Source organism: Papio anubis, chromosome 14 (assembly GCF_008728515.1).
Source record: "Papio anubis isolate 15944 chromosome 14, Panubis1.0, whole genome shotgun sequence".
NCBI classification, from domain to species: Eukaryota; Metazoa; Chordata; class Mammalia; order Primates; family Cercopithecidae; genus Papio; species Papio anubis.
In genome coordinates, this window is record NC_044989.1 from 27,049,840 (window position 1) to 27,074,290 (window position 24,451).

At 50.4% G+C, this 24,451-nt stretch overlaps 3 protein-coding genes and 1 long non-coding RNA gene across 16 annotated transcripts; 2 read left to right on the forward strand and 2 right to left on the reverse strand.

Moving 5' to 3' along the window:
- Positions 1-7,086: 7,086 nt before the first annotated feature.
- Positions 7,087-11,604, forward strand: LOC103876814. Its single transcript, XR_636208.3, has 2 exons — positions 7,087-7,129; positions 11,149-11,604. It is a non-coding gene; the product is annotated as an uncharacterized LOC103876814 (long non-coding RNA).
- On the reverse strand, positions 8,230-14,209 carry EIF2B4 (eukaryotic translation initiation factor 2B subunit delta). Of its 9 annotated transcripts, none has more exons than XM_009183883.3 (13): positions 14,008-14,209; positions 13,601-13,644; positions 13,144-13,279; positions 12,732-12,938; positions 12,382-12,461; positions 12,100-12,191; positions 11,752-11,866; positions 11,471-11,547; positions 11,182-11,284; positions 10,793-10,920; positions 10,466-10,643; positions 8,595-8,775; positions 8,230-8,477 (listed from the first exon to the last, which is right to left on the reverse strand). In XM_009183883.3, exons 1-13 carry the CDS (start codon positions 14,036-14,038, stop codon positions 8,278-8,280), a joined length of 1,572 nt encoding a protein of 523 aa, XP_009182147.1. In that variant the 5' UTR covers positions 14,039-14,209; the 3' UTR covers positions 8,230-8,277. The 9 variants fall into 9 exon arrangements, with proteins under 9 accessions (XP_009182147.1, XP_003908471.1, XP_017802883.1 ...); XM_003908422.3 differs by having other exon boundaries at positions 12,732-12,935; positions 14,008-14,180; XM_017947394.2 differs by having other exon boundaries at positions 11,752-11,840; positions 14,008-14,180.
- Positions 14,210-14,233: 24 nt separating this feature from the next.
- On the forward strand, positions 14,234-20,607 carry SNX17 (sorting nexin 17). Of its 2 annotated transcripts, XM_003908417.4 has the most exons (15): positions 14,234-14,529; positions 14,985-15,059; positions 16,367-16,484; positions 16,991-17,055; positions 17,609-17,719; positions 17,833-17,923; positions 18,087-18,174; positions 18,430-18,499; positions 18,802-18,894; positions 18,989-19,192; positions 19,327-19,452; positions 19,592-19,669; positions 19,794-19,868; positions 19,960-20,001; positions 20,087-20,607. In XM_003908417.4, the coding sequence occupies exons 1-15, from the start codon at positions 14,467-14,469 to the stop codon at positions 20,198-20,200; spliced, it is 1,413 nt and encodes a 470-aa protein (XP_003908466.1). In that variant the 5' UTR covers positions 14,234-14,466; the 3' UTR covers positions 20,201-20,607. The 2 variants fall into 2 exon arrangements, with proteins under 2 accessions (XP_003908466.1, XP_021780390.1); XM_021924698.1 differs by lacking the exon at positions 19,327-19,452.
- A 106-nt stretch (positions 20,608-20,713) lies between these two features.
- ZNF513 (zinc finger protein 513) lies at positions 20,714-24,350 on the reverse strand. Of its 4 annotated transcripts, XM_009183884.2 has the most exons (5): positions 23,956-24,267; positions 23,577-23,732; positions 21,944-22,531; positions 21,172-21,848; positions 20,714-20,990 (listed from the first exon to the last, which is right to left on the reverse strand). In XM_009183884.2, exons 1-5 carry the CDS (start codon positions 24,008-24,010, stop codon positions 20,865-20,867), a joined length of 1,602 nt encoding a protein of 533 aa, XP_009182148.1. In that variant the 5' UTR covers positions 24,011-24,267; the 3' UTR covers positions 20,714-20,864. The 4 variants fall into 4 exon arrangements, with proteins under 4 accessions (XP_009182148.1, XP_009182149.1, XP_003908472.1 ...); XM_009183885.3 differs by having other exon boundaries at positions 20,714-21,848; positions 24,245-24,350; XM_003908423.3 differs by having other exon boundaries at positions 20,714-21,848.
- Positions 24,351-24,451: the final 101 nt, after the last annotated feature.

Genomic DNA, 24,451 nt, shown 5'->3' on the forward strand with positions numbered 1-24,451 from the left:
CTTTGTCTCAGCTAGCAATGCTTGTGTGATGGACAGCTCTCAGTTTCAAGCATTTACTTCTGTACTGAACAAATCTGTCTCTTCATTCCTGCTGCTTCAGATTAGGCTGTCTTTGACTTAAACTATTGCAAGATTTTTTTTTTTCTTTTTTGAGTCGGAGACTTGCTTTGTCTCCCAGGCTGGAGTGCAGTGGCACGATCTCGGCTCACTGCAACCTCTGTCTCCTGGATTCAAGCAATTCTTCTGCCTCAGCCTCTGGAGTAGCTGGGATTACAGGCATATGCCACCACACTCGGCTAATTTTTGTATTTTTAGTAGAAATGGTGTTTCACCATATTGGCCAGGCTAGTCTCGAACTCCTGATCTCAAGTGATCCGTCTGCCTCGGCCTCCCAAAGTGGGATTACAGGCATGGGCCACCACGTGAGCCACCATGCCTGGCTGCCAGTCTCTTAAAATAAATAATTCTATTTATTCTGGAATAAGGCATTCACATGGCTCAAAATACAAAAGATACCAAGGGTATTTGTAAAGTGAAGACTCCCTTCCACCTCTATCTCCAGCCACCCAGGCAATTAATAAGTCTCTTGTTTTCAGTCCAAGAAATTTTATGTATTTATACCCAAATGTAAATACAGTTGTCTCTCAGTATGCATTTGTTGAGATTTTCTCCTGGACTGGCGGATACTAGTATCTGTGGATGCTTAAGTCCTTTATATAAAATGGCATAGTATGGCCAGGCACAGTGGCTCACACCTATAATCGATTTTCTCCTGGACTGGCAGATACTAGTATCTGTGGTTGCTCAAGTCCTTTATATAAAATGGCATAGTATGGCCAGGCACGGTGGCTCACACCTATAATCCCAGCACTTTGGGAGGCTGAGGCGGGTGGATCACTTCAGGTCAGGAGTTCAAGACCAGCCTGACCAATGTGGCATAGTATTTGCAAATTGTTGAACTCATCTCTAGATTTCTTTTCTTTTCTTTTCTTTTCTTTTCTTTTTTTTTTTTTTTGAGACAGAGTTTTGCTCTTGTACCCCAGGCTGAAGTGTAATGGCGCGATCTGAGCTCACCGCAACCTCTGCCTCCTGAATTGCTGAGGAGCAATTCAGCAATTCTCCTATTATAAACAACGGTCCCTTGCACTCCAGCCTGGGCGACAGAGCAAGACTCTTTCAAAAAAATTTAAAAATTCGCCAAGTGTGGTGGCTCACACCTGTAGTCTCAGCTACTTGGGAGGCTGAGGCAGGGAGATTGTTTGCAATTGAACTGCCTCAGCCTCCTGAGTAGCTGGGATTACAGGCATGCGCCACCACACCTGGCTAATTTTTGTATTTTCAGTAGAGATGGGTTTTTGCCACGTTGGCCAGGGTGGTCTCGAACTCCTGACATCAGGTGATCCACCTGCCTCAGCCTCTGGAGGTGTTAGGATTACAGGCGTGAGCCACCTTGCCCAGCCATAGATTTCTTATAATACCTAATACAATGTAAATGCTATGTAAATAGCATTGTGTTGTGTTGTTTAGGGAATAATGAGGAGAAAGTCTATACATGTTCAGTAAAAATGAAATTTTTTTCCTAAATATTTTCAATTTGTGGTTGGTTAAATCCAGATACAGAACCCACAGATTCAGAGGGGCAAATGTATGTATATATCTTTCCCTCTTTTTAATTCAAACAGCAACTACATACACTGTCTTCTACCTTCTTTTAACTAAGTGTACCTTGGAGGTTGTTCCATTTCTTTTACTTTTTTTTTTTTTTTTTTTTTTTTTTTGAACTAGATGGAGTCTTGCTCTATCACCCATGCTGGAATGCAGTGGAGTACAACTCACTGCAGCCTCCACCTCCTGTGCTCAAACAATCTCCCTGCCTCAGCCTCCACCTCCTGGGCACAAACAATCTCCCTGCCTCAGCCTCCACCTCCTGGGCGCAATCTCCCTGCCTCAGCCTCCCAAGTAGCTGAGACTACAGGTGTGCGCCACCACACTTGGCTAATTTTTTAATTTTTTTTTTTTTTTCAAAGAGTCTTGCTCTGTCGCCCAGGCTGGAGTGCAGTGGTGCAATCTCAGCTCACTGCAACCTCTGCCTCCTGTTCAAGCGATTCTCCTGCCTCAGCCTCCTGAGTAGCTGGGATTACAGACACACGCCACCACGTCTGGCTAATTTTTGTATTTTTAGTAGAGACAGGTTTCACCATGTTGGTCAGGCTCGTCTCGAACTCCTGACCTCGTCATCTGTCCACCTTGGCCTCCGAAAGCGCTGGAATTACAGGCGTGAACCACTGCGCCCAGCCTAATTTTTAAATTTTTTCTTGAGATGTGGTCTCGTTATGTTGACCAGGCTGGTCTTGAACACGTGGCCTGAAGTGATCCTCTTGCCTCAGCCTCCCATAGTGCTGGAATCACAGGTGTAAGTCACTGAGTTTGGCCATTATTCCATTTCTGTACACAAAAACCTTTCTCATTCTGTGCTATAACTGGTTAGCATTTAATTGGATGGATGTGGTATAGCTAGTGCCTTGTTGATATTGATGCATATTTATGTGGTTTTGCTATTATAAACAACGGTCCCTTGCTATTATAAACCACACTGCTATAAGTAACCTTGCATCTAAATTACTTCAAACGTGTAACTATATGGGTAGGATAATTCCTAGAAGTGGAATTGTGAACCAAAGTTTTAGATGCATTTGTAATTTTGATTTACAACCAATCTTTTCACTGATCTACTTCTCTGCCTTTAATTTCTACTAGGTTATGTATGTATTTGTTTATTTATTTATTTTGAGACAGGGTCTTGCTCTGTCACCCGGGCTGGAGTGCAGTGGTGGGATCACCACTCCCTGCAGCCTCAACCTCCCACCTCAGCCTCCTGAAGAGTTGGGGTGTGCAGCAGGTGTATACCACCACATCCAGCTTTTTTTTTGTTGTTTAACAGAGATGAGGTCTCGCTATATTGTCCAGGCAGGTCTTACACTACTGAGTGCAAGCGATCCTCCTGCCTATGCCTCCCAAAGTGCTGGGATTACAGGTGTGAGTTGCCATGCCTGGCCTGGTTATCTTTCTAAAGCATAAGGCAACCCTGTTGACTCTCTGCTTAATTTTGATGATTAAGTAGTATGTTCAATATATAGAAATCCATGTATTCATAATGATCTTTAAAAAAAAGTAAAAGCCAAAATATCAGCTACTCATCCCATACCATTGAAAGTAGTGACCGATTCCTGAAAATTGGCAAAAAAAAAAAAAAAAAAAAGAAAAAAAGAAAGAAAAATGGCGAAAGAATAAGGTATTTATCTTGCCTTTCTAGTATAAACTGTAGTTCAGCCGGGCGCGGTGGCTCAAGCCTGTAATCCCAGCACTTTGGGAGGCTGAGACGGGCGGATCACGAGGTCAGGAGATCGAGACCATCCTGGCTAACATGGTGAAACCCCGTCTCTACTAAAAAAAATACAAAAAAACTAGCCGGGCGAGGTGGTGGGCGCCTGTAGTCCCAGCTACTCAGGAGGCTGAGGCAGGAGAATGGTGTGAACCCAGGAGGCGGAGTTTGCGGTGAGCTGAGATCGCGCCACTGCACTCCAGCCTGGGCGACAGAGCGAGACTCCGTCTCAAAAAAAAAATAAATAAATAAAATAAATAAATAAATAAAAATAAACTGTAGTTCAAAATAACTGATGAGAGGAAGGTTTTGTTTGTTTTTTGAGACGGAGTCTCACTCTGTCGCCCAGGCTTGGTGCGATCTTGGCTCACTGCAACCTCTGCCTCCCAGGTTCAAGCAATTCTTGTGCCTCAGCCTCCTGAGTAGCTGGGATTACAGGCACCTGCCACCACTCCCAGCTAATTTTTGTATTTTTATTTAGTAGAGACTGGGTTTTACCATTTTGGCGAAGCTAGTCTCGAACTCCTGACCTCAGGTGTTCTGCACACCTAAGCCTCCCAACCTGCTGGGATTACAGGCATGAGCCACTGCTCAGCCCAGGAGTTTTTTTTTTTTTTTTTTTTTTTTTTAATAGATTAACAGCTAGTAAATGTGAAAAGAATGATAGAAAAATCACCATTTTGCATGTCCCAATGAAATAATCCAGGCAACAATCACCAGTGGATGAAATCCCTAAAGAGCTTTTAGGAAACTTTGAAATGCCTGGACCCACTCATCACTGAAAATGAAACCACCAGTCATTGTTTGCCTCCTGATGTGAAGCAATATAAAGCACACAGAACCATTTATTAAACATTGTTGCCCAAAAAGTTGAATAGGAATACAGAATTTAGGGGCCAGGCGCAGTGGCTCATGCCTGTAATCCCAGCACTTTGGGAGGCCAAGGTGGGTGGATAATCTGAGGTCAGGAGTTCAAGACCAGCCTGGCCAATGTGGCGAAACCCCGTCTCTACTAAAAATACAGAAGAAAATTAGCCAGGTGTGGTGATGCACACCTGTAGTCCCAGCTACTCGGGAGGCTGAAGCAGGAGAATCGCTTGAACCCGGGAGGCGGAGGTTGCACTAAGCCGAAATCACGCCATTGCACTCCAGCCTGGGCAACAGAGCAAGCCTCCGTCTCAAATAAAAAAAAGAAAAGAAAAAAATACAGGACATAGGGAACGAGTTAAATGACAACATAAGAAAGCAAACAGTCCAATCTAGAATGCAGAACCTTTCCTATGACAACATGGCTTCTACAAGCCAATGTCAATGTGAAAAGGGGAGAGGAGACTGCTTTTTAAGAGATGTCACCAAATGTAATGTGTGGATTTGTTTGGATCTTGAGTCAAACTGTAAGTCATTTTTCAGCCAAGGAAATCTGATTATGGATTCAATACTCAGAAAGTGTAATTTAATAAGTGATATTATGGTAAATTTCCATATTTTCTCTTTTTTTTTTTTCTGAGACGGAGTCTCACTCTGTTGCCCAGGCTGGAGTGCAGTGGTGCGATCTCGGCTCACTGCAAGCTCCACCTCCCGGGTTCACACCATTCTCCTGCCTCAGCCTCCCAAGTAGCTGGGACTACAGGCGCCCGCCACCACGCCTGGCTAATTTTTTGTATGTTGTTTAGTAGAGATGGGGTTTCACCGTGTTAGCCAGGATGGTCTCGATCTCCTGACCTCGTGATCTGCCCGCCTCGGTCTCCCAAAGTGCTGGGATTACAGGCGTGAGCCACTGCACTCGGCCAATTTCCATATTTCTTAAGAGACATTGAAGTTATAGGAGTGAAATGATATAATGCTTGGATTTGATCTAAAGTAACTTAATCAAGGAAAAACAACACGGTGGCTCACGCCTGTAATCCCAGCACTTTGCGAGGCTGAGGCGGGCGAATCACCTGAGGTCGGGAGTTCAAGACCAGCCTGACCAACATGGAGAAACCCAGTCTCTACTAAAAATATGAAATTAGCCGGGTATGGTGGCACGTGCCTGTAATCCTAGCTACTTGAAAGGCTGAGGCAGGAGAATCGCTTGAACCCGGGAGGCGGAGATTGAAGTGAGCTGAGATCCCGCCATTGCACTCCAGCCTGGGCAACAAGAGTGAAACTCTGTCTCAAAAAAAAAAAAAGGAAAAACAACAAAAAGAGAATGTGAATGTGGCAAATTTGGTAACTGTTGCATCTGGTCATGGAGAGTCTTTGTGTAGTTCTACTTTTACGCTGCTGAAAAATTTTTGATAAAACCAACAAAGCACATGTATAACTACATAACAAACCTGCCCATTGTGCACATGCACCCTAGAACTTAGAGTATTAAAAAAAAAAAATCTGATAAAAAAGTTGGGTGCCGGGCGTGGTGGCTCACACCTGTAATCCCAGCACTTTGGGAGGCTGAGGTGGGCGGATCACGAGGTCAGGAGATCAGGACCATCCTGGCTAACACGGTGAAATCTCATCTCTACTAAAAATACAAAAAATTAGCCAGGCGTGGTGGCAGGCACCTGTAGTCCCAGCTACTCGGGAGGCTGAGGTAGGAGAATGGCGTGAACCTGGGAGGCAGAGCTTGCAGTGAGCTGAGATCACGCCACTGCACTCCAGCCTGGGTGACAGAGCGAGACTCTGTCTCAAAAAAAAAACAAAAGAACAGTTGGGTGCAATGGCTCACACCTGTAATCCCAGCACTTTGGGAGGCCAAGGCGGGTGGATTGCTTGAGGTCAGGAGTTCAAGACCAGCCTGACCAACGTGGTGAAACTCCGTCTCTACTAAAAATACAAAAATTAGCTGGGTGTGGTGGTGGGCACCTGTGATCCCGGCTATTTGGGAGGCTAAGGCAGGAGAATCGTTTGAATGCAGGAGGCGGAGATTGCAGTGAACCGAGATAGTGCCATTGCACTCCAGCCTGGGAGATGAGTGACTCTGTCTCAAAAAAAAAAAAAAAAAAAAATCAATAACACACATATATACTCAATAGATAACTCTCCATTTTAAGCTAACCAGTGGTTGGACTCACAGTCTGGCCCCAACTTACCTTTGCAGTTTGATCACTCAACAGTAAGCCTCAGTTCTAGCCTCACCATTCTATGTGACACTTTTACATTGGCCACTCACTTTAAGGCCTATTCTTTGTGTTCAAGCTGTTTCTTCTTCTTCTTTTTTTTTTTCTTCCCCAACTGGGCAATTACTTATCTTTCAAGGACTAGGTTAGATGTGACTTGTGAAGTTTTCACCAATCTTTTGTTCATACTACTACTGGGTTACCTCATACTGTAGATATCATCTTCGTATACCATGGTAAGTACTCCTTAGGGTAATATAGCACAAAAGTTAAGGGCACAATCTCTAGATCCAGACTGCCTGAGGTCACATCCTCGTTTAGCTACTGACTAGCTCTGTTACCTAGGGCAAGTAACTTAAATCTGTCTGCCTTGGGTAAGTAACTTAACCTTTCTGTGCCTGAGCTGTGTTGCCTTGGGCAAGCAACTTCACCTTTGATGCTTCCATTATCTCATCTGTAAAATTGCATTTACTTCTTAGAGTTGTATTATTATTTTTATTTTTAGAGATGGAGCCTCGCTTTGTTGCCCAGGCTAGAGTGCAATGGTGCGATCTCGGCTCACTGCAATCTCCATCTCCTGGGTTCAAGAGATTCTCCTGCCTCAGCCTCTGGAGTAGCTGGGATTACAGGCATGTGCCACCACACCCAGGTAATTTTTGTATTTATAGTAGAGACATCAGAGTTTCATTGTGTTGGCCAGGCTGTCTCGAACTTCTGACCTTAGGTGATCTGCCTGCCTCGGCCTCCCAAAGTGCTGGGATTACAGGCATGAGCCACCGCACCCAGCCTTCATAGAGTTGCGTTAATCTTCCTAAAGGGGTAGGAATGGGTTCAGAACAGTTTCTGACACACAGTAAGTATTCAACCAATGCTAATTTATAAGGTTAGGACTCTTTTGAGACAGGGTCTCACTCTGTCACCCAGGCTGGAGTTCAGTGGTACGATCATGGCTTACTGCAGCCTCTACCTCTTGGGCTCAAGCAATCCTCCTGCTTCGGCCTCCTGAGTAGCTGGGACAACAGATGAGCACAACCATGCCTAGCTAATTTTTATTTTTTGCAGAGACAGGATTGCTATGTTGCCCAGGCTGGTCTCAAACCTCTGGGTTCGAACAATCCCCCTGCCTTAGCCTCCCAAAATGCTGAGATTACAGGAATGAGTCACTGCACCCAGCCCAGGACTATTTGTTCTCATATTCCTCCTCATACCTAGTTTACTATCTGGCATGTAGATGCTCAGTGAATGATTGATTTGGGTAGTTTTGGTTCTTTTTTTTTTTTTTTTTTTTTGGAGACGGAGTCTCGCTCTGTCACCCAGGCTGGAGTGCAGTGGCCGAATCTCAGCTCACTGCAAGCTCCACCTCCCGGGTTTATGCCATTCTCCTGCCTCAGCCTCCCGAGTAGCTGGGACTACAGGCGCCCGCCACCTCACCCGGCTAAGTTTTCGTATTTTTTAGTAGAGACGGGGTTTCACCGTGTCAGCCAGGATGGTCTCGATCTCCTGACCTCGTGATCCGCCCGTCTCGGCCTCCCAAAGTGCTGGGATTACAGGCTTGAGCCACCGCGCCCGGCCAGTTTTGGTTCTTTATATGGACCTTCAGGTTAGCCCCAATGCACTGGCATGGAGCTAGTTACCTGAGCAGGTCTTCACAAAGGTCTGAGGTTAATAGCAGGTGATAAAAGGGGTTGTGGAGTCTGGACTCCTAACTTAAGTGGTGGAGATGCTAAAAGAGAAACAAAGGCAGCAGAGTTGCTGAAGGTAGGGACTATGGCATTTATTAACCCTGTGTTTTCCCCCTCACTGGTCACTGCTCTTGACTCGTAGAACAACAGGTACAGAACTGCAAGGGATCATCCCCAGCTCTGTGATCACCAGATCCACAAGCTCTGGGGGAGTCACATCATAGACTAGATTCAACAACCGTAGGGACGCGTGGTTCTGCCAGTTAGCCAGTGCGACATGTTCTCCCCGTTTACACTGCAGATCATCAGGGTCATCTGCAATGGAAGGTGTACCCATTACGTTCTTTTAGAAAAGAATTTCTAGTTTATCTGCCCCTCTCTCACTCTCAAGTCTTCACAGGTAGCTGGAGGCTTCTCTTTTGCCCTACTTACCTAGCTCATTAGAGACAAAGGCATCAGTCTGCACACGCTCACAGAACTTGTATGTTTCACAGCAAACCAGCACTGGTACATTATGGGCTCGAGCCACCAGGGCTAACTGTGCTGTCCCTACCCGTGACATCACAGACCCGTTGGCCAAGAGTGCATGAGCTCCCAATAGCACCTTGGAAACCTGTTTGTTTCACAGGAGAAGGGGAAGAGAAAAAATGTCATTGTTGTATCAATGCAGAATAAAGTCCCCTACTTACAGGACAGCAACATTAAGACAAGTAATAAATCTCAACATGGCCGGGCGCAGTGGCTCAAGCCTGTAATCCCAGCACTTTGGGAGGCTGAGACGGTGGATCACGAGGTCAGGAGATCGAGACCATCCTGGCTAACACGGTGAAACCCCATCTCTACTAAAAAAATACAAAAAACTAGCTGGGCGAGGTGGCAGGCACCTGTAGTCCCAGTTACTCGGGAGGCTGAGGCGGGAGAATGGCATAAACCCGGGAGGCGGAGCTTGCCGTGAGCCGAGATCGCGCCACTGCACTCCAGCCTGGGCGACAGAGCAAGATGCCATCACAAAAAAAAAAAAAATCTCAACACCTGTGAAAAGAAGGGAAGGAAACAAAAACAGAGACAAGTAATAAATCTTTTTGTTTTTTGAGACCAAGTTTCACTCTTGTTGCCCAGGCTGGAGTGCAGTGGCACGATCTCGGCTCACCACAACCTCCGCCTCCTGGGTTCAAGTGATTCTCCTGCCTCAGCCTCCACAGTAGCTGGGATTACAGGCACACACCACCACTCCCAGCTGATTTTTTGTTTTTTTTAGTAGAGATGGGGTTTCTCCACGTTGGTCAGGCTGGTCTCAAACTCCCAGCCTCAGATGATTTGCCTGCCTCGGACTCCCAAAGAGATAGGATTACAGGCGTGACCCACTGGGCCTGGCAAGTAATAAATCTTAATCATGGCTTTTCTTCTGTGAAAACATCTTAATGATGGCTCTTCCTCTGTGAAAACACCTGACCACTGACCCATCAAATCTCCCACAGGAAAACTAAACTTTGAAGTTACTTTTGTCTTGTTCCCTCTTCCTGGTTGCTAGTTTAATGTAATGTTTTTGCAATAGCTAGACTGCTGTAACATACTGTCAGTGTTTTTCCAATTAAATATAAACAGGGCTATGTAATTTTTTGTCTTGACACAGGGTTTCACTCTGTCGCCCAGGCTGGAGTGCAGTGGTGCAATCACAGCTCACTGCAGCTCCCGGGCTCAAGTAATCCTCCCATCTCAGCCTCCTAAGTAGCTGGAACTACATGCACATGCACCATGCCCAGCTAATTTTGTATGTTTGTGTGTGTATGTGTGTGTGGAGACAGGGTCTCATTATGTTGAGCAGGCTGGTCTTGAACTCCTGGGCTCAAGTGATCCTCCTGCGTTGGACCCCCAAAGTGCTGAGATTGCAGGCGTGAGCCATGGCGCCAAGCCAGGACTATATAATTCTAATACTTTTAAATAATTGTGGCTGGGCACAGTGGCTCATGCCTATAATCCCAGTACTTTGGGAGGCCGAGACAGGGGAATTGCTTGAGCCCAGGAGTTCCAGCCTGGGCAACATAGCAATATCCCATCCCTACAAGAAGAATAAAAACTAGCTGGGCGTGGTGGTGCACACCAGTAGTCCCAGCTACTCAGAGGCGGAGGTGGGAAGATCACCTGAGCCCAGGAGGTCAAGACTGCAGTGAGCTGTGATCACGCCACTGCACTCCATCCTTATCTCAAAACAAAAACAAAACTAACTTTGAGAAGGTGAGATTACGTCTATACTACTACACTTTTTTACCTCCAACTTTGGAGTCCTTTTCCTCTGTACTCACCTCTGGGAGCACATAGGAGGCTGCAGGAATCAGCAGGTAGGAGGCTGGGACACCAGCACGGACTAGAGAATGTAGTGTGTGCCTTCCTTCCAGCCGTGGCCGGCTGTCCACCACTACCACCCGAAATCGCCGGCCCTCTGTCCAAGCCTCCTGAAGAATTCGTGATACCAGAGATGAGCTAGAGGGAATGAAGAGGAGGATTCAGTTATAAATGTCAGTAACTGATGACTAACTTATTCCCAACTTATTCCCAAAGGCAAATGGGTAGTCCCTTCTTCAGATCATTCCAACTCCCAAATTTGCTCAGTCACAGGGTCTGGACCATACCATCCATATACCAGGATCACATCTCCATTACTGATCTTCTGGTAAGCAAAGCGTGAAATTGCCTGAGCTGCAAGCACAATCTTCTCTTTCACATACCGGTCAATGGCTGCTTGAAGTTCTGACTTGGCCTAAATGGAGCAAAATCCTTAGTGAACAAGAAATGGACACTTTTATCCCACTGATGATCATGCCAGGTGCTTGAATATGTGTATGATGACAGGCCCATAGAGGGCCCAGAGATGGCACAAGTCAGAATGCCCAAACCCTTCCTTAACCCTTGACTAGGGCAAAAAAAAAAAAAGGCTTATGTTGGCCTTCCCGGGGGTTTTGAACATGTTTCTTAATTCTACCCACAGGTGCATGCCTTCCTTATTTCTCATACTCATCACCTCCTCTTCCCGCTTGGAACTGCCCACACTGGTGATTTCCTTGTTAAGGAACTTGATGGCGTTGTGCATGCTCGCTGACAGGGGACGGCACTGAGTCAGGAAGCTGTAATACAACAGCAATACCTTACATCTGTGCAACTCTTCACAACTTAACAAAGCTTTCACATTAAAAAAAAAGTCTTTAAAAAGAAAACAGAACAGAAAATGAAAACAGAGATAGAAAAGCACGAAAAAGAGTACAAGACAAAGATTGGGTGAGGTGGGAGTGGACTTATAGTGTTATTCCTACCTCATGTAGGGTTTTAGTTTATTCACTAGATCCCTGGAGAGTTCTTCATTGGGTGGTGTTGTGTAATCCTGAATCACCTATAGGGTACACAAGGTGATCTGCAAAACGCTCCTTAATAAAGATCTCTGAACGGGGGCTGGGGATAAGCCTCACTGAGGAAAATGTTCTGAGGGTGGGAGTATTCCCTCTGTCCCCCAGAGGTGACCTTGGGTGACAGAGAAGCTGGGGTAGTGTTGGGGGAGGTGGGGTTGGATTGTAAGAGAGAACAGGATAGGACATACCTGCTGCAAGGCACGAAGCAGGGCAATACACCGGGCATTGGAGCCACTGACCAGGCCCTGGGAGTACTGCAGGCCGAGTCGCACCATGGCTGGGTGGATCACAGAGGATGGGATGCTGATGGGATGGCGGTGTCACATACTTCGAAAGGGAGCTTGAGCATCTACTGCCCTGCCCACCTGCCCCTAATGAAAAGGAACTTCCTTCACTAGCAGATTTCCCCACTTCTTCTACAGTTCTGCCTTGGGTTCATACTTCTTCCTGCAGAGCCCACCTTACTAGACACTTTCAATACTGACTTACTAAAACTTCTCAGACTCAAAAGTTATGACAATCTCATAGGATCCTACCTCATAAACTGGGTCAGAGAGTTTTGTCTGCTGTACTGGGGTAGGTGAGAGAAGAGACTGACTTTGGATCCATAATCCTTTCGTGTAGGAACCTTCACAAAACAAGGAAACAGGACCAATGGCCCAGAGTTTAAAAATGATGAGATAAAGCTGGAAAGGAAGTGAACAGTAAGACTACTCTGACCCAAGCACCCATCCTTCTCACTTTGCACCCAGCACCTTTCCTCCCTCCAGTCCATTTCCCTAGTCTCTTTCTACCCAGGCACCAAACCCACTTCCTACCTGTTGACGCTCTGGTTTTTTAACAAGCCTTCTCAGAAGCAGGTCATCAACCTGAGGGTACTCAGGGAGACGCTTCACTCCTGAAAGATAATGATCATGTTTTCAGGACACTGTAGGTCTTGAAATATGTAATTTGCTCTTAGGGTATAAGGGGCATCAAGAAAAACAGGATGAGGGGGGAAAACAAGGGAGAATAGAGTAGAAAAGGAAATAGGGATAGGATGATGGGAAGAATTCAGAACTCTGGGTTCCAAGGTGAGAATGAGAGGCGAGAGCTGTTTTACTACAGGGCAGCCTGAGCTGGTGTTAGAATTAGGAGTAAGGGAGGTCTTAAAATGAAGGGAAGATACCTGAGGGGGTCTCTCCAGCTGTGCTGGGGCTGGCCTTAGGAGGTGGTCCTCCTTGTTCCCCTTTTCTTGCCTGTTTCAGGGCCCGCTCAGCCTCCTGCTTGGCTCGACGCTCAGCCCGAAGTTCAGCCTTACTCCGACCAGCTGGAACTTTCTCCCCAGGAGTGCCCAACTGAATGCCCGATTCTGGCAGTTCTCTGGTTGGGCCTACTAAAAGCATTAAAAAAAAAAAAAAACAGGTGTCCAAGCTGCAGGCAGGCAATATCCGTGTCCCAGCTAAAACTAGCTTCTCTCCTTGTAAACCTCTTTGCTTTACACACTTGCTCAAATCAACTTTGTCCTGTCTCTCCCTTCTCTCTCCCACCACATCCCTCTACCAGCTCCACACCCCAGCCCTTTAAAAAAGACCCCGCACCTTGACATTGGGCTGCAGATACAGCAGAGCCAGTTTCTGGTTCTGCCCCCTTTTCTTCCTTCCGTTTCTTCTTCTGCTGTTTCTTTTCCTTCCGAAGCTGCAGCTTCTCTTCTTTGGTCATTTCCCTCCCCACTGCCTGAGACACAGACATAGGATACTGCTCTTCCCCAACAATTCCAAAGGGGAACAAACACTATTGGATGCTTACGAATACATGGTTAAATCCCTAGTTCTCCCTAACTTCCACAAGCTACTTGTTACAAGCTTACATCCACTGAGACTGACGTTTCTCCTCCAGGGACAGAATCATATATTGCTAGAGTTGCAAGACCTCTGTAAAATCTCCTGGCTTTACTGAGAAATAAACTGACACGGGATGGGAGCTGGGGCGGAATAAAGCTGGCACAGCCTCCTGCGTAGCGCTTGGCAGGCGGCTTGGGAGGGAAGCCACACTTACCCCAGGCCCAGGGCGAAGCTCCGCCTTCATCCCGGATCCCGAGTCTGCATCAGAACACAGGGCACAAAGTGAGCCAGACAGACTCCGGGAGGGCTTGGGGGCACTAGCACTCGGCGCAGCCGGCTGCTGGGTTAGCATGACCATGGCTCCGCCGGCAGGCGCGAGGCGAGCCAAAGATCCGCGTGGGGACGCACTGCGCGGTGGATCAAAGGAAAGGAGGGGTCACCGATCCTCCTCACAGGAACCAGCCGGTGCACGGCGCGGGACTGCGCTAGAGACTGTGTAGACCGGCGCCCAGCGTGGCGCTGGAACGGAGCGGCGGGGCCCAAAGGCGCTCAGGGCCCGGCACTAGCTGTCCGGGGCTCGTCGGCCTGCGTACCGGTAGGCAGGCCTGGCTCTTCACTCACCCTCGCGAACAGCCACGGCCACAGCAGCCATCGCCCTCAGTCCTAGGCTCCGCCCGCCTGGTCAGGGAGCCGCCCCGCTGCCTCGCTCCGTGGCCGCTGGGTCCACAGCGCCACCTGGGCTGGAGGCTGAGCCGCCGAAGGAGGACGCGCAGCCCTAATCGGACTACAATTTCTGACGGGCCCCGGGGCCCCGCCCCGCACTACGGGTTGCAATGAGGGTCAACTCCGCTTTGGGCTCCTTGTCCCGAGAGGCGGCTCTTGCCCTTTAGACTACAGTTCCCAGCATGCCCGGGATACTGCGTCCCAGAACCGACGTCCCACCGCCTTCCCACATCGGATCGCAGGGCTCCCAAAATGGCGAGTGAGGCTGCGGGGACTCGCTGAGCAGCGGAGGGGGAGCGTGCAGAGCCGCTTCGGCCCTCACAGTCCGGAGCCCGGCTGGGCCGTGCCGTAGGGAACATGCACTTTTCCATTCCCGAAACCGAGTCCCGCAGCGGGGACAGCGGCGGCTCCGCTTACGTGGTGAGGAGCGGCCGGAGCCGGGCCGGGCAGGGGCGGGGATAACGGGCCCGAGCCTTCTCGGAGCGGCCTCCGAGGCCTGACCGCCACCCTTCGGGCCTGGTCCTGGGCCGCCGACTCCCGACGGCCTCCCTGGGAGCTCATCTCGTGTGTGTGATTGGTCGCCCGAGCTCCTGTAGGGTAGGCCCTTAGGCCGGGTCGCCTCCCGGAGCTAGGCCCCAGCTGCCCTGGTGGGCGTCACTGGCCTCTTGGGCAGGGAGACTGCAACACAAGCGTCCGAATTTCCCCCGGACTGGCTCTTCAGCTTTGGGACCTGGCCCTGGGGAAAACAAGCGAACTAACCCTTGGGAGATTAGCGCGTTACTCCGGCGGAGTTGCCAGGCAACTTCCGGCCAGGGTTCTCAAGGGGGTTGCTCAGACCGCAACCCTAAAATGCTTGACTACTTTTGTGTCCTCAGGCCTATAACATTCACGTGAATGGAGTCCTGCACTGTCGGGTGCGCTACAGCCAGCTCCTGGGGCTGCACGAGCAGGTGGGACTAGCACCCCTGCCTTGAGACAGCTTCAAGCCCTTCCCTACACGTGGGCATCAGTGTCTCCCTTTACCTGCTCTTCTTGTTCCCGTAGACTGTAGTTCCCCTTTAATCACTGCCACAGGGAAGGGTCCTGGTTTATCTTGTTTAACATTTCCGGGAACTCCCTAAGAAGCTTAATGTCCGCGCAACAACTGCCCCTTCCTGTCCTTATATCCTGGTTTTCTGTCCTGTCTTACTGCCCTAGTAGCCTTTACCCCTGCATGGGCAAACCAACCCTTCCCCCCGACTACCTCCACCTAGGCTGTCAAAGCACATTCCTTCTGTCATCTGAGCGGCAACTTGAAGTTATTTTCCCTGCTTATACAAACGATTCACCGATTTCCTTTTGTGTTCTTCGGCTCATTTCAGTGTGTTTAGCTGTGCCAATTATCGTTATGTATCTATGATGCAATGTTTCTTCTCCTTTCTTACCAGATCATAAACTCTATTTAACTCAGTAGAGTTCTACTGATAATTAGTTATGCAACCCTGAGGAAGTTACCTGATTTATTTTTTATTTTTTATTTTTTTGAGACGGAGTTTCCCTCTTGTTGCCCAGGCTGGAGTGCAGTGGCACGATCTCGGCTCACAATCTCGGCTCTGCCTCCTGGGTTCAAGCAATTCTCCTGCCTTAGCCTCCCAAGAAGCTGGGATTACAGGCGCCTGCCGCTACACCCGGCTATTTTTTGTATTTTTAGTAGAGACAGGGTTTCACTATGTTGACCAGGTTGGTCTCAAACTCCTGACCTCAGGTGATCCACCCACCTTGGCCTCCCAAGATGCTGGGATTACAGGCATGAGCCACGGTACCCAGCTGTTACCTGATTTCTTTGGGCCTCGATTTCTACACCTGAAAGATGGATTCTTTGATCTGCAGAGTCCCTTTAAGTCCTAAGATACTTTGTGAACAGACTTAACTATTAACTCTGCACTTTATAAAGCCCTTTCCTTCCTGTGAGGGTTCAGTGAACAGTCTTGCTAGGTGGTCAGTGGGCTCCCAATAGGTCCCGGCCCAGTACAAATCCTCCCCATACTGTGGAAGGGCCGACTTGTACACAATAAGATAGAGAACAGCTTATATCTAGGACAGCTCCCTTGAGATGCTACCTCTGTCAAAGGAATTGTTTCTCAGATGACCAGGGTAGACAGGGGAGCAGGGACTGAGGGAAGGGAGGGACACCCAAGAGAACATTATGAGCATATGTAGATTGCCGCATCTCATTTTCTGTGTTTATGTGAAGGGTTGTATCTCTTTCTCTAAATAGCTTCGGAAGGAGTATGGGGCCAATGTACTTCCTGCATTCCCCCCAAAGAAGCTTTTCTCTCTGACTCCTGCTGAGGTAGAACAGAGGAGAGAGCAGTTAGAGAAGTACATGCAAGCTGGTGAGTGGTTGCAGGAAACTAGGTTGACTATATTGAGGACTATGGGGAGAGACTTAAAAACAGCTGGTTCTGTAGAAGGGCCTGATTTAATTTCTAGATCTGGGAAGCCTCTTGTTTGATCTGTTATGCAATTAGCAAAGTAAATAGTCTATGAGGATATGTAACTCTATATACTAGCAGAACAATTTGGGCACTAACATCTATGAGAAATAGTAGTATAACACTAGTCTTAAGATCAGTGGAGAGAACTTAATTTGTATCTGATGTGCTTTAGATTAACATCATTGTTATTTCCCTAGTTCTATAGACTGGACTCACCTAGATGGCAGCCAAGGGTGGGGCAGGTGAAGAATTTATGCAAACAGTGAGTGAGGTGAGGCCAGCTGGGGGATGTGGCAGGCCACCATCAGCCCAGGAAATGGGGTCGGGGGAACCTACTGAGAGGAGGACTGGGAAGCCAAGAGTGAGTCCTAAGTTCCTGTAATATCATTCTCTTGTCCTTATAGTTCGGCAAGACCCATTGCTTGGGAGCAGCGAGACCTTCAACAGTTTCCTGCGTCGGGCACAACAGGTAAGGACTTTGGGTGGGACCAAGATTTAAGGAAAGGACCTTACTGGAAGGTCATGTCTTTTATTTTTTTGAGACAGAGTCTCGGTCTGTTGCACAGGCTGGAGAGTAGTGGTGTAATCTCAGCTCACTGCAACCTCTGCCTCCCAGGTTCAAGTGATTCTCCTGCCTCAGCCTCCCATGTAGCTGGAATTACAGGTGCCTGCCACCATGTCCAGCTAATTTTTGTATTTTTAGTGGAGATGGGGTTTTGCCATGTTGGCCAGGCTGGTCTCGAACTACTGACCTCAGGTGATCCACCCGCCTCAGCCTCCCAAAGTGCTGGGATTGCAGGCATGAGCCACCGCACCGGGCCAGGCCATGTCATCTTAATAACAGAGGAGTAATCTTTTTTAATGGAATGAAACTTCTTCTGTTCCTATGAAATCAAAGAAATCCCAGCCTGTATTTAAGCAGCTGAGAATAAAGATACACAAGGGACCTAGAAATAGAGTTGGGCATAGGTCAAGGCAAGGGACAAGACAGTGCCTCCCATCCCCATGTGTGCTCACAACAGGAGACACAGCAGGTCCCCACAGAGGAAGTGTCCTTGGAAGTGCTGCTCAGCAACGGGCAGAAAGTTCTTATCAACGTGCTAACTTCAGATCAGACTGAGGATGTCCTGGAGGTGAGGCGCTTGTTCAGCACTGCCCCTTTTTCCCCTGCATGCCAGGGTCCTGGGCTTGGAGAATGATTGGAACCAGCCAGTATGATGAGCTATACTTCTATCCCTATCCCCAGGCTGTAGCTGCAAAGCTGGATCTTCCAGATGACTTGATTGGATACTTTAGCCTATTCTTAGTTCGAGAAAAAGAGGATGGAGCCTTTTCTTGTGAGTTTCTCTGGACTTGACTGCTTCCTTGTACTTCAGTAGTGAGTTTGCAACCCCTCTAACTCCCCACCCCCACCCCCAGAATGAACATTACCTCAGGGCACTTCTTTCTTGATTTCCCTTCCTTTAAATCTCACTACATTTTTTTTTTTTAAACCCATAGTTGTACGGAAGTTGCAAGAGTTTGAGCTGCCTTATGTGTCTGTTACCAGCCTTCGGAGTCAAGAGTATAAGATTGTGCTGAGGAAGAGGTCAGGGCTGGGCCTGGAAGGGGCGGGGTGGGAGGGTGCTGTGCTGAATTGGATTATTGGGCCATACATTGAGACAGAATAATCTGGACAAGGGGGTGTAGTGCTGGGTGTTTCTGCCAGGCCTCCCAAGCTTCCTCCCATTATACCATTAGCCTCTGATAGTTCAGATTGCTCCTGTTTTGCCCATTTTCCATTCTACCTCTTGCCTTACCCCAGCTTAGCCCCATTACCCCTTTCCACCCCTTGGCCTCACAGTTATTGGGACTCTGCCTATGATGACGATGTCATGGAGAACCGGGTTGGCCTGAACCTGCTTTATGCTCAGGTGAGCTTGGAGCTGCCTCAGAACCCTTCCCCTGAAGAAAGTAACTGGTGACTCACTCTTCCAAGAAAACTGCTATCGTGTTTTTGTTCCCAGTTTGTGGGGAAGTTCCTAGAATACTGTCAGTGCTGCTGGCACAATATCTACTCTCCCTATTTTTATTAAGCTGACAAGATCAAGGACTTACTGCAAAGACGTCGCTCAAGTGTGGGGCTAGGGGTCAGGCTGGACAGAGGTAATGGTAGACACTTTCCTTGGATTGCTGACTGGGACCTCCTACTGCCTGCCCCTTGTCTCTACTATAGACGGTATCAGATATTGAGCGTGGGTGGATCTTGGTCACCAAGGAACAGCACCGGCAACTCAAATCTCTGCAAGAGAAGGTCTCCAAGAAGGAGGTGAGCCCTGCCTCTGTCTCCCTCCAAGGGGTTGCTTTTTCTGCGCTGTCCCATTCCCCCTCCTAATCTACCCCCACGTGATGACCATTTTCAGTTCCTGAGACTGGCCCAGACACTGCGGCACTATGGCTACCTGCGCTTTGATGCCTGTGTGGCTGACTTCCCGGAAAAGGACTGTCCCGTGGTGGTGAGCGCGGGCAACAGTGAGCTCAGCCTGCAGCTCCGCCTGCCTGGCCAGCAACTCCGAGAAGGCTCCTTCCGGGTCACCCGCATGCGATGCTGGCGGGTCACCTCCTCTGTGAGTTGGGGTAGGAGGGGGAGGCCTGGGTTGGAGGCCCGGCAAGCCTTGAGCTTAGGTATGGGCTGCAGTGTGTCAGGGAGCCAGACAGGTTGGTCAGAGTGAACTCAGCCTAATTCCCCTTCCTCTCCCAGGTGCCATTGCCCAGTGGAAGCACGAGCAGCCCGGGCCGGGGCCGGGGCGAGGTGCGCCTGGAACTGGCTTTTGAATACCTCATGAGCAAGGACCGGCTACAGTGGGTCACCATCACTAGCCCCCAGGTGTGAACCTAGCCTCAGGCCTCCTCTGAAGCACCTTAGATAAAAGTGTAGGGTTTCCAGTACTCAATATGGGAGCCATTAGTGCTGCTGGGCTCAGACTGACCACTCTTGTCAAGCTGGACACTCTTCTTGCCCTCAGGCTATCATGATGAGCATCTGCTTGCAGTCCATGGTGGATGAACTGATGGTGAAGAAATCAGGCGGCAGTATCAGGAAGGTAGGCAGCAAGTGTAGACTGAGCAGTGAGCGGGTGGCAGGGGGCCTTTTGTCCTAGATGTGAGGCTTCTCGAGAGAGAGGGGGAGTGATCCTGCCCTTACTGGCACCTTGTATCTGTCCCCAGATGCTGCGCCGGCGGGTGGGGGGCACTCTGAGACGCTCAGACAGCCAGCAAGCAGTGAAGTCCCCACCACTGCTTGTAAGTATTACCTCCTCGTCAGAACCCTGGCTCTTAGCCCTGCCTCGCCTCTCCTAGTGAGTTTCTGACATCTCCGCCTCTTCTTCCCCAGGAGTCACCTGATGCCACCCGGGAGTCTATGGTCAAACTCTCAGTGAGTTCCAGGGTTGGTGAGGTTGCTGTTTGTTGGGGGATCTTGCATGCTCAAGATCTCTGACCCTACCCTGCCTTTGTTACAGAGTAAGCTGAGTGCTGTGAGCTTGCGGGGAATTGGCAGTCCCAGCACAGATGCCAGTGCCAGTGATGTCCACGGCAATTTCGCCTTCGAGGGCATTGGAGATGAGGATCTGTAATCTCCACTGCTTGGATGTCTGCCCTCTACCTGTGGAATTTACAGAAACTTGCCCTGTGCCTGTGTCCCCCAAGCTGGGGAGGGAGGGGCCTTTTCCTTCTGCCTTCCTACCTTCCCCTTTTCTCTTGGCCAGGGGCCTTGTAATGTACCTTTCCTCGTCCCCTGGGCTGGCTGCACAGAGGATTGCCCCTTCTCTTTTCAGAGCTGGCCCTCGATGCCAAATTAGCATTTAGTATTTTGCACAAAGTCTAAGGGACCATGGCTACTTGCCTTGGGGAGGAACCACAGCTCCCTCTGGGCCGCTTCTGGCTTCGTGGGGCCATGGGCCAAAGGCCAAGGGGATGGGCAGAGGTCTGTGTTTGGTCTGGCCCAGTTCCCCATCATTAAACTCAGCCTGATTGCTGCCTACCTCTGGTTCCCTCTCACTGCCCCTGCTTCCCCTATCACAGCATGGACTACTATGCTAAGGGTAAGGCCAAATTGCCTGCCATTGCCAATTCAGCATAGACATGGCTTTGTTAGTGTTTCCTTTATTATAAAGCACTGAAATAAGTTAAATAAACAGGTGGGAGGCTGGGCAGTCCCCCAGCCAGTTTGTCCACAGCCCCTGGGAGCAGTGGAGGTGAATACAGGGCCCTTCTCACTGAGCTGGTGAAGTGCATCAGTCAAGGCAAGGCCCCCTGGTCCATATGGCCCCCCGCCCATGGGGTTGGGCTGGTCCTTATAGTGCCTAGGTTAGTCTGTGTGGAGCCCCTGGCCAGCGGGGGAGAAAAAGGTGGCTTCTGGTCCGTCTGTATAAAACATGGGGAAGAAGGACCTAGTTCAGGGTGAGTCTGTATGGACAGCCCGGCTGCCAGCAGTCCCCAGGGCTGGTGGGCCCCGAGAGCTCAAAACAGAGGGTGGGCTATGAGGTGGGGCCCAGCCCTCAGAGGCGGAGAGACCAGGCCCTCCTGCCCCACCGTGGCCATGCACCTTTTGGTGGCGCTTGTAGTTGTCCCAGTGGCCCGTGGTATAGGCGCAGGTGGTACAGCGGAAGGGCTTCTCGCCTGTGTGCCGCAGCATGTGACGTTTAAGGTTCATGCTCTGGTTGCAGCTGTAGTTGCAAAGGCTACACCGAAAAGGTTTGTCACCAGAGTGGATGCGACCATGACGCTTGAGGTTGGCCAGATTGCCACAGGCATAAGGGCAGAGGGGACACTTGTAGGGCTTCTCTCCTGTATGGACGCGCTGGTGCCGTTTCAGGTTATCCAGATGAGCAGAGGCATAAGGACAGCGGGCGCAGCGGAAGGGCTTCTCGCCACTGTGTGTCTTCATGTGCCGGGCCAGGTGGTTGGGATAGTGAGTGGCAAAGGGGCAGAGGCTACAGGCAAAGCCTTTGTCACTGGGGCCCTGGGGCCCCCCACTGGCACCCCCTCCAGCCTCTCCTCGCATGCAGCGCCCACACATGGCAGCTCCCAGCCGACTGCCCTCACCCTCCTCCAGCTCTTGTCCACAGCCCCGGCAGGTCCAAGGAAATAGCAGCTCTGGCAGTGGTTCTGATCCAGTTCCACAGAGGCCCTCCCCTTCACCCCGCAGCTGCCCACAGTCTGGCAGGAAACTGGCACCACCTGGTGGCACATGGAGGCTCAAATCTGGAAGGAGCAGAGCATCTGTGGGGACAAAGACCTGGGCTATGAATCCAATCCAAGCATTCCTAGTGCCAGCCACCCATGTCCCAAGGTCTTTGGTCCCTGGTCTCGCTTACCTTCAGGTCGCCGGGGCACCGCCCCTTCCTGCTCTGTGGGACTGGGAGGCCGGGCTGGTCGTGGAGCACAGCAGCGGAAGCCACAGGTCGGGCAGGGAGGAGTGGGGGGCCCTGCGTGGGTACGCTGATGCCGCCTCAGGTTGCCCAGGCTGCTGCAGGCAAAGGGGCAGTGGGGACAGCGGTAGGGCTTCTCGCCAGTGTGGGTGCGGGTATGTCGTGTCAGGTTGACGAGCTGGGCTGAGGCGTAGGGGCAGCGGCCACAGCGGAACGGCTTCTCTCCGCTGTGTGTCTGCATGTGCCGCTTCAGGTGGCTCGAGTAGTGGGACACGAAGGTGCAGAGGCGGCATGAGTACAGTAGCCGTGGGGGCAGCAGGGGCCCCCCACCCGGCCCTCCTGCCCCACAACACGGCCCCTCACCTGTCGGCCCCCCACACAGCTGGCAGGCTGGGCCTGGCCTCTCACCCCTGGCCTCCCCTGGACCCCTGGCTGGCTCCTCAACTTCACTCTCCGCACTTAGTGCCCGGCCGCCCCCAGACTCATCGTCGCTCAGCCCGTAGGGAAGCCCAGGCCTGGCCCCCAGAGAGTCTCCTGGTGAAATAGACATGAGAAGAGACATCAGCATGGGGTAGGATCAGGCTCCAAACTCTCCCCTTTTCAGTTATGGTCTCCCCACTTGCTTGGCTCCACCCTTAGCTTTGATGATCCCTTTAGTTCCCTCCTAGGAATCAAGTTCTCCCCTGCAGTAATTCCTGAAAATTCAACATGAATTGTCTACCTCTTAGACTGGACTAATCTAGTGATGGTAGAATTGATCTGCATCTAGTTTCACTGAATGGGCAAGGATCAAGGGTTCACAGTGGACCATAGACTGAAATGAATCAATAATGTAATTCTTGAGATAAGAAAGTAAAAATACAGAAGGCAGAGAACCCCAAGACCTTTTCCTAAACTCTATTGCTAAGGCCCCTTTTAGTAAAGAGCTGATATAAAATCTATCTCTGAGGCAAAATTTGGAGGGAAGTGGAGACAATGAAAGTAATGCATGTAATACCACTTGCCGGCCTAAAGAACAGATTGATACTTACATGGATCCCCTCAATGACTTTCAAAAAACATCTTGCATAAATGGATGGGTTAGTGCAGCAAATTAGGGTAGGGTGCTGCTAAGATCACAGGGAAGAGGGGCATGGAAGGATAAAGACAGAAACTAAAGGATAAAGACAGAAACTAAAACCTCTCAATACAAAAGGAGCTTACGCCGCAGGTGAAAGGGAGTTACATTAGACGTCAGTACTGGGTTGAATGATTTACAGAGAGTTTGCTTCCCTGAACCGCTCTTAAAAGTAAATACACATAAGGAATGGGCTAGGAAGAGGGACAGGGCATTTACTTTTAATCAGTTGCTCCATGTGATTCACCCACCCTCCTATTCATATCACCTTTGACCGGGCCTCAGAACTTCACCTCAACAAAGTGATGGAAGTGATTGGACCATTAAACAAATGAAGTCATCTAGCTCAAATGTAAGCTCAACCAGCCCTCGGTTGTGGCAGGAAATGGTGCTCTAATCTGCCTCCCGAAGGGCTGGGGTCTCCAGCGGCCACTAATCCTTAACCAAGTCCCGAAAACCCACCTTCTGAGTCTCTCTCGAAGCCCATGAGCTGGTCACTGTTGCCGTCGCCTTCCTCCTCTTCCTCTTCCTCCTCAAACTCCAGATCCTGGCCTAGTAGCAAATCACTCTCCAATACCAGGGCCCCGGGTCCTTCGTCGAGGGAGTCTTCAGTATCCACTGAAGAGGGGAGGGGGCTTGTGGATTCTCCCTCAAGAGCCAGCCCTCGTGGACTACACTTCCCGTACTCGCTGACCCACTCTGATTACCTTAGTGCCTCGGTGGGAAGCTAGGAGTCTGGATCGCCCACTTCATCCCTCAGGAGTCCCCCTCCACCCTGACCTGAGCCCACTCCACTGACCCCACCCGCACTCCTCTCCCCTCAAGGCCCCTGACCCCTGACCTTTGACCCCCTCGCATTTCACGGGCTGCGGGTGGCTTTGCTTCCTTCGGGGCATCGTGACCGGCTCCAGCCCGACGCGCCTCCGGCCTGCGGCCGCCCGACCCCGCCCCTCCTATCTCGGCCCGCCCGTCTGCCCTTCCTCTCAGGGCCCGCGGGCCGCCCCCATGCAGCAGCGCGGGCCCTGGGCAGCCCCCGGCCCTGGCCCCGGCGCCCAGCTCAGGCCGCTCCCGCCGCCGCCGCCGCTTCCATTCATGGAGCCCCCTACCCCCCTACGGAGACCAGCTGGTACCTCCGTACTCGCTTCCGCTTCCGCCGCCGCAGAGCCGCACGGGACGCGTAGTCCATGGGAAGCGGCGGCGGCGGCGGCGGGAGCCTCAATGGCGTGACCGGGAAGTGATTGTGACGAGACGGCGAGCGAGCCAATCAGAGGCCGGGGAGCGCCGGCCGGGGAGCCGCGCAGGAGGCCTCCAGCACGACTCCAGGTTTCAGGCCCGCC

Excerpts from the sequence above, each read along its gene's own strand:
- SNX17 (XM_003908417.4), top strand. The coding sequence starts at position 14,467 with ATGCACTTTTCCATTCCCGAAACCGAGTCCCGCAGCGGGGACAGCGGC. Across the intron at positions 17,924-18,086 it reads AGAGGATGGAGCCTTTTCTT|TTGTACGGAAGTTGCAAGAG; the intron begins GTGAGTTTCTCT and ends TTAAACCCATAG. Across the intron at positions 20,002-20,086 it reads AGTCTATGGTCAAACTCTCA|AGTAAGCTGAGTGCTGTGAG; the intron begins GTGAGTTCCAGG and ends CCTTTGTTACAG.
- EIF2B4 (XM_017947392.3), bottom strand. The coding sequence starts at position 13,744 with ATGGTCATGCTAACCCAGCAGCCGGCTGCGCCGAGTGCTAGTGCCCCC. Across the intron at positions 13,280-13,600 it reads AGCTTCGCCCTGGGCCTGGG|GCAGTGGGGAGGGAAATGAC; the intron begins GTAAGTGTGGCT and ends TCTGTGTCTCAG. Across the intron at positions 11,867-12,099 it reads TCTCTGACCCAGTTTATGAG|CATCCCATCCTCTGTGATCC; the intron begins GTAGGATCCTAT and ends CCATCCCATCAG.
- ZNF513 (XM_003908423.3), bottom strand. The coding sequence starts at position 24,010 with ATGCCCCGAAGGAAGCAAAGCCACCCGCAGCCCGTGAAATGCGAGGGG. Across the intron at positions 23,733-23,955 it reads GAAATGCGAGGGGGTCAAAG|TGGATACTGAAGACTCCCTC; the intron begins GTCAGGGGTCAG and ends TCCCCTCTTCAG. Across the intron at positions 21,849-21,943 it reads GGTGCCCCGGCGACCTGAAG|ATGCTCTGCTCCTTCCAGAT; the intron begins GTAAGCGAGACC and ends TTGTCCCCACAG.